Raw genomic sequence first — 12,719 nt, forward strand, 5'->3', positions numbered from 1 at the left:
CATGTTATTCGCTGTATCAGACCACTGGTCATTCACGACAGAAGCGTTGATAGAACTTCCTCCCATCAGGCACACCGGAATACTGACAGATAGTCCATTTGTTTAATATACTTCAAATAGTTCTCCTTTTATGGTTTTTTTTTATTGATATTGTTGTGATTACCTCACTTCCCCACCCCTGTAATTATCAGTGTCTTCCGTCTCTGTGTTACCTTGTAGCTCTTCAAAACATTGGGTCAGATTTGCAAGCAATGTTAATCCACACAGTCACACTGAAATGAGTGGAGATGTGCCAGTTTTTATCAGCAGGGAACTACCCTTATTGAAATTTACTTGCAGCAGCTGTCACTTCCTCTTACAGTTGTTTTTTTATTATTATTATATTAAACTATTTTCATTTGAAAGTGCTCAGAGTGAGACCAGTAGCACTGGCTTGCTGAAAAGACATTGTGCGTGTAGGCACCTTCCAAGTTTCCCATATATTTCTGCCAGTTCATATTGTTCTTCTATTATTCTGGGCTTGAGCCTCTCTTGAACAGAGGCTGCTTGTCATTTCACCACATGATGACAGGTATTCACGCCTGTGAACTTTTTATTCCCTTTTGTCTCTGGTCACATAGTAGTCTAGATCCGGAATTTAATCCAGCACAAAAATGCAGCAGTGTGCATTTGTGGCTCCCCGCTAGGGGAGCTGCCACAGGTCAGCAGATCTGAAATCTGTTTTTCAACACACAGAGCTTTTACAGCTTGCCATTAACATATACAGTATGTATGGGCCCCATTTCACATACAGAATTAGTAGTGCTTACTCCTGTCTCCGTGCCGAGTAGCATTAACTTAATGCAGAGATCTGTTAACTTCTTCCCTGGGTCTGGGCTCTGCACTGGAAGATCCCAATGGAGGATCAAAGCCAAAGATGGAAAATGACTGATCGGTTTCCCGGGGAAAGCCGCATGCCAAAATTTGCTATTACAATTTTTATTGCTATCATCATCTCAATCAGTAGTTGAGCCAGCTGATTCAGCCAAGCTCAGCTTCAAAACGTGGACAAACGTCCAAATGGAACCAAAGTAGATTTCTCATGACAATCAGACTTTTTTTGAATGTATACTCAGAGAGGTTTTCCCAGTTTTGTGTTAGCGCATTACTGAGTTCATGCACTGAAAAGCTTTTCTGTATTAGTGCAATACAATTAGTTTCAATACAGCCAAAACCAGTCACTTTTAAATCTTTCCCATAATATGACTTCAGATTACAGGGGAAGAAAGTTGTGAATCACTGCCCCATGTAGGTATTAAGATTTTAAAAAATGGGGTGATGATAACACATTCAGAATACGCATGAATTCTCATGTGTTCAAAGAATTCTCAAGAAAAGTAGTAGGAAAAGTCAGGCATCTTGGAGAGCTGAAAATCTCAAATATACTATTTCCAGTGATCAAATGTAATAATTCTCTCACATCACTATAATTCACTTTATAAACGGAATTTATACCATTCAATTTATGTTTTTTTGCTATGGTTGAAGTAACTTATTCTAGGTGAATGATGTGTATGCCGTACCAGTTTCCTTAAACTGTGCTTACTTATAATCAGTAATTTAACTTAAAAACCTGAGAGTGAACTAAAGCCACCTCTATGAAAGTTGTACAGCCTTAATACTATGAAAGTACCTACACATTTCGGGGAAAAATGGATGTATTGTAAGAATGGTTTTTATTAGGACTGGCCAAAAAAGTAGCACTGAATTATGATTGTGACCACAAACTTTATGAAATAAGGATTGTGAGACACAAGACTTACTGAGAATCATGAATTCATTCCTTGTTTTAATATGTTTTAGCGAAGTATGCAATTTAAAAAGGAAATTATTCTGAAACAGAATGGTTCTGTAAGTATATTTTTTACCATTTGGTAAACTAATTGCAGTGATTGTATACTGTATTTTCCTGTACACTGAAACCGAGCTTCTCTGATATACTTAAGAAACTTTAGGGGAAAGAAAGGGAATAGACTTTTCAAGTTAGTATAGAAGTCCTAATAACTTTTTTTCCCATGTCAAATTATTGTTATTTTATATAATCCCCCCTCTCACACACAGCAGCATGCTTGCATTTGCTTTTAGCAGCTCGATGCTGAAGCAGAGGTCTGTGATTTAACTTTGTACTTTAGAAGTTCCCAGATCTGCCAGGTCACTCTCTGCTACTGGTAGCTAATATTGCTGACCTCCTATTGCTCTGTGCGGAGTGGCAAAGGTCTTTCAGACTCCTGACCTCTGGTCATCAGGAATGTCATCAGTAGTTTGTAGTTTGGATGTTTTAAGTAAGAGGTGAACTTGTGAAATCTAAACCCTTCAGGGTGTTTTTAAGTGATCACTCAACTGTTTCATTGCCCTAGCTTGTACTTTTTATGATGTCTGTAATTGTAAAATTTGTTATCATATGCAGCTTTTTAAAAGCAAAAATCAAACACTTGTCTGTTTAAAGTGAGAAGTCTGAGAATACAATTATATGGGATTTCTCTGATCAGTAACGTGAGAACTTAGTAAGAATCGTAAGAACTTTTAACTTGTATGTTCTTATAAACCATGTTTGTAGGTCCCATTACTGAAATGTGCCCGTTTTAAATCATAGAATCATAGAATTGTTAGGGTTGGAGGGGACCTCCTGAAAGGTAGTTATAAATTAATTTTAAAAAAAATAATAGATTTACATAATTGCATGCTGGTGGGTTTTACAACTTTATCTCTTCAACTTCTCATGCTCAACTGGAAATTTCCAGTGCCCTCTCTGGTAAATCTTAAATCTGGAGACAGCGCCCAGAGTAGCCCAGCCTCACCATTTTGCTCCTACCTAGTTAATTGGGTTAACTTTACAATTTGAACTCTACACTTTTCTCTTTTTTTTTTTTTTTTTTGACACATATCTTCTAGCTGTAAAAACGCATTAACCACTACTTAGGTAATAAATAAAAACGTTAGTGTTTCTTTCAAAAAGATACTGAGCACCCCTTATCCCTTAGATGTTTCTCTCCATCCTACACATATCTGTTTGTTTCCCTCCTGTCTTTTTTCCAAAAGCAGAGTGGAGTGTACTCCGACGGAGTACTAGAGAAGTGGCGGGATCATTTTCCCATTACCCGAGCTGGAGTGGAGAGCTAGGGCAGGCAGAGTCCCCAGTGGCAGGCACCGGCGCCAGAAAGGGAGCCCCTTCTCCGCAGCCAGGGACAGCCGCTGCCGGGGGGCTGCAGCTCTGACTCCCCCATGGCCCGCGGCGCAGGGACTGGCACGGGGCTTTGCTTTCTGCCTTTCATCCCTGCCAGCCACCGACCCTGGAAGGAAGGGATGGGAAAGCTCCCATGGGAAAGAACTGCACCGCAGGGTTGGCTCTAACGTGCTGGATGCCATTGGATTGCACTGCACACACGCGTGCAGTTGAGAGGGAGAGATGTTACAGGGTGTATGAAGGCAAGGAGCTTATTCAGAAATGGCCTCTGTGGTGAGTTACAGTATCATGTAGTAAGTAGATTCTAATCTGACCATTTTTGTGGTCGTCTTCTGCATCACGTTAGCCACTCTTGGAGATCTCTACAAAACCTCCACCTGCTCTGTTTCTTAGCGGAGCCTGTCAGGATGCCCTAAAAATCTAGAACGTCACTTCTGCAAAGTTTGTCTTAAAAGTATAACTTTACAGGTGTAAAACAGAGTGAGGAAGTTCTTCTTGCAATGTCTGCTGTCTAAAAGACGGCTTCCAATCTAAATATCCCTGGGTAATGTAGCGGCTTCAATTGGCTTGTAGAAATGACTTCTTTTTTTCTTTTTGTCTATAATATGAATCTTGAAAACATGCATCACGTTTGTTCTTAATACTTATAAGTAGTAATATATGTTTATAACTGTCTTTAACTGGGATATTGTCCTAGACCTTTTATATCTAAGAGTAAAAAAACCACCCAAACATTTTAAACTTTGGAAGTCTGAATTATGTCCCATAAAACTGAGACCAAAGCATATACATTTACAGGCTACCAATAAACTCCTTAAAATAGGAGTTTATAATGGAATCCCTATCACAGATATGATTTTCAGAGCGGTAATTCTAGCAAGTACTTCTCCAATTCCATTTTTTGACCTATTTTACTTTTTGGTGTGAGCTGAAGAACAACTTTTAAGTATGTGGTCAATTTGGGCTTTTTTTCTTTCTCCCTTTTTTTTTTTTTTAAAGCACGTTTTCTCACATTCATTTGTTTTCTGAATATAAATCTAAGCTTGATTGTGTTCCAGCTGCCTTGCAGGATACATCTATGTAAATTTAATGTCTTTCCTTATAAATCAAACTCGCACTTGCAAATGTGAAGATAAGTTAAAATATAAATATGTTGGTTAATTTAAATAATTTTCATAATATATACTTGTGTCTTTATTGTGTCACACAATACAGTCTTGTGCTCTTGGGAAGAGCATGGACAGAGGAAGATTAACTTGGGAACTTTCGTTCATGTTTGTATTTTCCTTATAATACAGTTGACAGGGTCAAATGAGACTTTTGCCAGCACATGAATGGAGATATATATATATGTATATGTAAAAAGGGGAGTAAATGCAAATGTTTTTAAGTGCAGAAATTCAAGCATCCTCAAAGAAAAATTTAGAATTTATGAATCTATTATAAGACATTATTACACAGTTACCTAGCTGCTCACAAACTATCAGCGCGTGTTCTTTCTCTGTTTTGACCATGCTACTTTTCTCTGTCCTCTACTAAGGGTGACACAGGTATCACCCAAATGAGGACAGTTACACGCTGCTTTAAGGATTGGAGTCCAGCTACTTCCTATACACTGTAGCACTGCGTGGAAGTGACAGGTCAGGATGCTGCAGTAAAATGCTCCGTAGCGCTTTGTACAATGGAACAAAAGACAAAAGCCAATTATATAGTAATATTCTTGTTGAGCTTATATTTGCCTATCCGGTTACTTAAGGGATCAACATATGCTGTTGTCACTTGGAAAAATAAATTGCATATTGGCATAACTTTGAACTTCTGATAGCAGAGAACTAAAATATACTTCATAATGTATTATTAGTGTTAATTGCAGAACAGCTGTAAAAAAACCCCCCACATTTATTTATTGCTGTTTATTTTTTATTTTTCATTCTACGCACGAATGGATGATTTTTGCAGTCCTTCAGCATGTACTCAGACTAACAGGATTTTAAGTCGTTTAAACCAAGGTTCAGGTGAAGAGGATGTGATTGCTATATTAGCTAAAAATGATCCTCACCTTTTTTCCTTTTTTATTGTTCTGTTAGTTACTTTTAATACTAGTTTTCTGCAAGATTTTTTAGTACTTCAGGTTAATGACTGTAAATTTTGGTGTCAAATTTTCTAAGAATGCTTTTCCCTTGTTTGTTTCTACATCAGAAACTTGAAACAGAGCAAAATACATTGCAGGTTTATGAAAGTTGAAAATATGGTGCGTTTGGGTTCACTGTACCTATATAAAAAAAGAACTTCTATGCAGTCAGTCAATTCTAAGGTAGTTTCAATAACAGCATTGCTAAAGAAAAGACTACTGGTTCGACTCTGGAATGTGAGGAACTATTTTGGGTTTGTTTTAGACCCTCATTGTTACAAATTAATCAGCTGCTCTTTAAAGTCTAGAACTCATTAACTTTCTGAGTTTTACTGTTCCCATGACTGAACTGAACTTAAAATATTCAAGTTTACTTTAGCTGCTCACCTTGATCCCGTTTCTGTCTGTGCGCCACAAGTATCCTCCTCTCTCTTGTAAACAGACGGCAAAATGTAGTTACTTGAGATTTAAAATATTTCAGAAGGTTTACATGTGGTATAAGTTTATAGTTCAGCTCTCGCTATAAAACAGTAATTTTAGCCACATTTTGTGGGTAGAAAGAAAACCCGGGGGGTTTTAACCCTGTGAATGCTGCAGAGCACAGTACTCGCCATGTTGGATACCTTATTTAAATTTTAGTTCGGTCTGACTCCTTAAATGCCTCATAGTAGCGGAAAATTGCAGGAGATATATTTCAAAATGGGATGAGTTGTTTACTTTTAGAACAATTCTAACAATTCAAATAAAGGGTGGTGATAAGCTGCATATCTGGAACAGGACTCTAAGATGGTTCTGCGGCTGGTGTTATGCAGGAAACAGAATTCAATTATCCAAATAGCCCTTTGGCCTTGTAAAATGTAACTATCGAGTTTATGCGGGTCTACGTGTGACATTTCTCACTGGCAAAGCAAGTTACTGTCTCCTGTATGACCCTGCATCGCATACAAGTTGAAATGCAGGTTTGAGAGGATTCTTAGACCCTCCAAACGATGCAGCAGTCTCTAATGCCCAAAAGAAGACGTTATTGGGAAAGTCCATCACAGACCTACAGAAAAGGGAGATGTGACATGACTCCCAAACGCATGATTGCAGAACCCGTAGCTAAAATTCCTAGTTATCTCCTGCTATACTCCAAGTTGTGCTTAACTGTGTAGGTGCTTGTAAACATATTATTCACACATGGGCTGCAATAGTCCCGATTTAACAGAATAAAAAGGGCAAGTGAAAAATGTACAGCAGTGCTTTGTGGTTTCACTATAAGGTTTGTGTTAAGTTTCTTGACTTTAGAATGAAGATTAATGATTGATACGTAATTTGATCTGTTTTCTCGCCCGTGGAAGTAAGAATGGTATTCAGATACAGTGTACTAAAATACTACATATTATATATTGCATGAAATAGATGAAGCTATAGCCTTTGCAGAACAGATTGAGATTCACAATGAAAAGGAAAACCAAAATGAAAAAATATTGAGTGAACAGCAGGGCCCATTTGAGGTGATTACAAAGGATGTTTCTTTATTCTGTCTTTTCTTGTGCAACCTGAAAACAGTAGCAGGGGGTTACAAGCAGAGTTCATCACAGCCTTGTCAATCACTGTCATTTAACATTTTGCAATGGAAGATGTCTTTATTCAAGGACAGCTGGGCAAATCAGAGAAACAGATTTGCAGTTAGTAGTCTGTCCAGCCTACACTAAGCAAACAAGGACAGGGCAGACATACTGGCCTCTCACATAAAAATATAATGGACTCTGCTGACCTCGGTGCCCTCCATTCAGCTTCATTCTCAGTTGTATAAAAGCTTCACTACCCATTCTCAATTTCCTTTAATTACCTACATGATGCAGATAAGAAAATGAACCTCACTTACTTACAGTCAATGATCACAAACAGGAAATTAAGTAGGCAAGTTGTTTAAAATAAGAGGAGTGTTTCGGAGGTAAATAAAACATGTGCTGGGGAAGAATTAGGGAAAACGCATTTTCAGGAGTACCAATTGGTCTGGAGTGACTTGGCTGATCCTTCTTCTTTCTGCTACTTTAAACTGCAAAGCAAAACTAAGTAAAAAATCTCCTTGGTAAATATTCTTTAAAATATCTTTGAAGGAGAAGCCAGTTAAATAAAAAGAGTGAAGCAAACATGCAGCCTTCTATAGGGCTTAAAAAGATTGTGACCTTAGGTTCAGAGAATAAATGACCAGAGTTTTCACAAGAGATCTGGCAGAGACATCCAGGATTAAGCAGCCGTTGTCTTTACTCAGTCTTCACTTCTAATCTGCAGTTGAGATATGAAATAAATTAATGACATTCTGATTTTCTTTCCAAATCTTAAATTGTCTAATACCTATCTTTCCTGTTACACTTATATCAGAGTTGAGGTACACATTCATTGTGCTGTTAAAGAAAATAAAAAATGTGCTGTCAGTTTCCAAGGGGGAGAAAAACATCTGTGTAACTGTTTTGAGGAGCTGTCAAAAAAGGTTCTATGAGGTAGGATATTAATGAGTGGATATGGTACTTTGCAAGTCAATTAGGTAGTTCAATTAGGTGTTCTAAAATTGCCATTTTTCTTTCCCTCTTTCTGCTTTGGTTACCATTGTGAATACTTCATTAATATGGGTTTGCAGGAAGTCTGACTGGAGATTGAAGACTAAAATGCATCATATTGAATCTATAGTTGAAGAGGAATGTAAAACCCTGAACACTTTCATTTAATGGTCTCTGCTAAGCCCACGGTTTGGAAGACATTGGCCTTCGGGCTACCCAAATTACTTTTTATTTTATGCCAAAAGAAATACGCTTACTTAAATTACAGATGGAAAAGATAGCACATATTATAAACTCTTACTTTACTTGCAAGTTTTATACTTTAGAAAGATCATTCTCATTCCAAACAAGAATATGTATACATACAGGCATAAGAGGATTTTGTGGAGGGAAAATAAAACGACCAATTAAGTCACAGAACTAACTCTTCAGCTAAAATTATTCTTCTTAGGATGCTTCTGTTGAATTTTCTTTCTTTCAGAGGCAGTGGGTTTCCCTAGCAGGAGAATAAACATCTCTGCTCTGGCTACTAGAACTTGTTCCTCTCAGCCCCAAGGATGTTGCTACTCATAACTACATTCAGATTACTTGTTGGTGGGCAGCTCCTTCTTGCGACAGGGAGAAAGTTCTTAGACGGCTTTCTTTTTGGCATGAATGGTGTTAGTCCCACTCTGGAGCACAGAGGATGGTTTTCACCACCCATTTACAATTTTGCTATTTGCTTTGGTCGCCGATTATCTGTTGCTTAGACACTGGCTGCCTAAAATAGTGAAAATATATTTTAAAAGAAATGTACCAGAACTGTTTCAAACGCACTGTGTTTTGAATACAAAAAGTAGAAACCTTGAAAATTGAAAATGTGAATTATTGACTTCTTCATAGCTAACCTTACAATGTTTTTGTGAGACAACCAGGGTAGGATATCTGTAGGAGGTCATCTCAAATACTGAGCCCGTCCAATGAATGTACTTATTTCACTGCTTTCATTTTCTTCTTCTCTAACGTTAAAATCAGCTATGTGGGAAAAAAATTAAAACCTATAAATGTGTGAATATTTGTGAATATTTTACTAGCTATTGTTTTCCCGCACACATGATTTTGATAAATAAGTACGCTTTCTACACATTAAAACGCTGCTATTTTAACAATGAAATCTAAATGTAGTAAATTAAATGCATATACTTTTAATGTCCTAATAAGGAATAATAATTATTGTGAAGTCAATTACAATGGTTAATTTTTATTATTTTTTTTTTAAAGAATGCTGACGAGTACACAGATCTGCCTGTGAGACACAATGAAGATCAGATGAACAGTGAACTGGCAAAACATCTTCCAATTGAAGTCAATCCCCATTCATTTGACAGCTCACACACAAAAACACACCTCCTGCTGCAAGCCCACTTCAGCCATGCCATGCTGCCTTGTCCAGATTACGCCACTGATACAAAGACAGTGCTGGACCAAGCAATTAGAATATGTCAGGTATAGTAAAGACAGTTCAATATTTAACTCGTGTTGTTTTACCGTATATTGTCAGCGTGTCGTAATATTTTGACTATAGAAAAATCTGAAGATTTCTTGCAGTCCTGTGGAGCGCTGGTACCACAGAGTATGATACCACTTTGTTTAGGGGGGAAGGAGATGCCCATAAAGATGCCCACTTTACACAACTGGAGGTGAACAAATTTATGGTAAAAGACTGTGGTACCCTGGTTGGAGGCATCTGTTGCCATAGGGCTCGCCTCTCCTTTCATATGCAACAGCTTCCTACCTTCGAATCGATGGGCCAAGGATCGATGGGCCAAGGCCAATGGGATGAGGTTTAATAAGGCCAAGTGCCGGGTCCTTCATTTTGGTCACAACAACCCCAGGCAACGCTACAGGCTTGGGGAAGAGTGGCTGGAAAGCTGCCCGGCAGAAAAGGACCTGGGAGTGTCAGTGGACAGCCGGCTTAACATGAGCCAGCAGTGTGCCCAGGTGGCCAAGAGGGCCAATGGCGTCCTGGTTGTATTCTGGTGCCCTGGTTGTATTCTGGTGCCCTGGTTGTATTCCTGGCTTGTATCAGGAATAGCGTGGCCAGCAGGAGTAGGGAAGTCATCGTGCCTCTGTACTCGGCACTGGTGAGGCCTCACCTCGAGTACTGTGTTCAGTTTTGGGCCCCTCACTACAGGAAAGACATTGAAGTGCTGGAGCGTGTCCAGAGGAGAGCTACCAGGCTGGTGAGGGGTCTGGAGAACAAGTCCTATGAGGAGAGGCTGAGGGAGCTGGGCATGTTTAGTTTGGAGAAGAGGAGGCTGAGGGGAGACCTCATTGCCCTCTACAACTACCTGAAAGGAAACTGTAGAGAGGCAGGGGTTGGCCTCTTCTCCCAAGGGAATAACGACAGGACCAGAGGAAATGGTATGAAGCTGCGGCAAGGGAGATTTAGATTAGATATTAGGAAGAATTACTTTACTGAAAGAGTGGTCAGGCACTGGAACAGCCTGCCCAGGGAGGTGATGGAGTCATCATCCCTGGAGGTATTTAAGAAACGTGTAGACATGGCTCTTCAGGGCATGCTCTAGTGCCCAAGATTATTGTTTGTGGTGGGGTGTTGTGTGTGGGGTTGTGGGTGTGGAGTTTAGTAGGTGGGTGTTGGGGTTTTTTTTGTGTTAGGTTTTTTTTTTTTTTTTTTTGTGGTTGGACTCGATGATCTCAGAGGTCCCTTCCAACCACTAAGATTCTGTGATTCTGTGAATCATGGAATATTGTATGTAAGTCATTCCTGTGTGGGTGCGCTCCCTGCAGATTGTTCTGCTGACCCCCAAGAACCTGTCTCTTATGGGTACTTTGATTTTTATAGCACCCAAAAGTGCCATGGTCACTGCCAAGCATAAATAAAACACATTTTGAAATGCGATTTGGGACAAGATACAGGGTTTTTCTGTTAGCTTGTGAAAAGATATGTCTTCTATTTCCCAATTATCACAGTCAGAAAGCACGCTTTTTAAACAAGATTTTAAACTCAGCCTGGAGGCTTGTGACTTTTACTGTTGTACTGCAGTCGCAACCCACAGAAACTAACCTCACCATGCAGAGTACTGATAACAAGAGATGGCATGCACAGCTGCGTGCTTCAAAAACATTTTAAAGTAGAAATTTGAGTTTGGAATAGAGGGCTGCCATATCTGAAAAGTGCAGTTACAGTTAGAGCAGGAAGGGTGAGCTCTAGTTGATGCAGAGAACAGCCCCCCCTCTGATTCTACTGGAAAGGAATAATATTCTCTTTAGCAGAACTGCACAAGGACTCATTCACAGGTTCTTGAAGATCAGGCAGCCTTCAACAAACCATTCTTTTTACCTTCCTCGGTTCCAGATCTGTAAAACAGGGACAGTAGCTCTTTCTTCTTACAGTTTTTGTTTGCTCAAATTTTAATATCCTCCACGATCTGCACGTCAACTATCAGAATGAGGTTTTGATCTTGTTTGAAGCCTGTTGGCAATGTGGTAACTGCAGACATCATTGTGTCAAGCCTACCAGTTTGTAAAACCACTCTATGAGAAATTATTAATCGGTGCTCTAGAGAGACTACGTACCGTGGGCAATTCCATGTCCCGTGATCTGGGTGGGTCTCAGCCTTACGCTAGCAAAACCTGCGAGCTTGTAATACCAATATTGAACAAAGCAAAACTAAAATGAAGAAAAGGAAAGTAAGAAGCAAATGACTTACTTATTGTTACGCAGCCTTAAACTTGGCAAGCAGCAGTGCTTGAATGCAGGTCTACTCCAAATATTTCAAATCAATAAAATCATGGTGCGGAAAGCTTCCATGTATGAACAGTTACTCTTCATAATGCTCAGTTATTAACAACAAGAGAACAACGGCACTTGCTTAGGTGAGAAAATTCACCTTCGTTTCAAAGAAATTACATACTTAAAGTTCATTTACACATTTGTGGAATTAGTGTTTGGGTGGTTAATTACATATTTGGGAAAAATGTAAATTAAATATTCTTTTTAATAATCATTTTGCTCAATATTTGTCCTGCTCTGCTAATAAATGTAATTTTTAATCCCGTTACTGCATAATAGGTATTTCAGAAACACCAGTCACTCAGAAGGAAAAAAACTAAAATATTCAACAGTTCTTTTAAACTGGAGTGGAGTTCAGAAGAATCCCGTGCCATACTGGGCCTTGGCACTCCGGCCTTCTGTTAACTACTACATAATGATACATATACAGTCATGGGTTTTTTTAAAAAAAGTTACCCTTTTAAAAAAGAAAAAGAAAAAAACATGCAAGCATTTTTGTATTTTGAAGTTGGCGCATGGTTTACGTCTCTTGGGAGAATATTTGTTCCATCTTATTAGTCACGCTTTCCAAACGGAGGTTAAAGTTCCCAGAATCTAAGCAATAGACAGGGTTACACTTTCAATACTGGTTGTTACCTTTTTCCTTCGCCCTGACCTGCTGATGAACTCTGGGTCAACAGAGGTGGAAAAAAAGATGTTAGTTGTGAGAAAAGGAACTGAACCATAGCAGGATCCATTGATAAACACATTCAGTGGGTGATGTTCTCTGCGTGTATGAACACGTGCTCGCGCCCCACCAAACGTAAAATTCAGCACCGAGACAGGAATTGGTTTTTGAGTTATGTTAAACTTTTGTTTATTTACTTACAAAGTACTTTAGCTGTTAAGGTTGTACAGCTAACCTTCAAACTGTGACCTGAACATAAACTGTTATTTTTGCTGGCGGGTATGTGAATGACAGGGTTTCCATATCAGCGCTGCTCTTCTGTTACAAGGAAGCGAGATCTTTCCAAGAGCTTTTAC

At 38.9% G+C, this 12,719-nt stretch overlaps 1 protein-coding gene across 4 annotated transcripts in view; it reads left to right on the plus strand.

The window, feature by feature from the left end:
- Positions 1-12,719, plus strand: part of ASCC3 (activating signal cointegrator 1 complex subunit 3) — a 276,124-nt gene that overhangs the window by 241,896 nt on the left and 21,509 nt on the right. For all 4 annotated transcript variants that reach the window (XM_063329884.1, XM_063329883.1, XM_063329882.1 and 1 more), the window contains one exon: positions 9,161-9,385. In XM_063329884.1, coding sequence (XP_063185954.1) covers positions 9,161-9,385 — 225 coding nt within the window. The remainder of the gene's footprint in view (positions 1-9,160; positions 9,386-12,719) is intronic.

The sequence above is a fragment of the Chroicocephalus ridibundus genome, chromosome 3 (assembly GCF_963924245.1).
Source record: "Chroicocephalus ridibundus chromosome 3, bChrRid1.1, whole genome shotgun sequence".
NCBI lineage: Eukaryota > Metazoa > Chordata > Aves > Charadriiformes > Laridae > Chroicocephalus > Chroicocephalus ridibundus.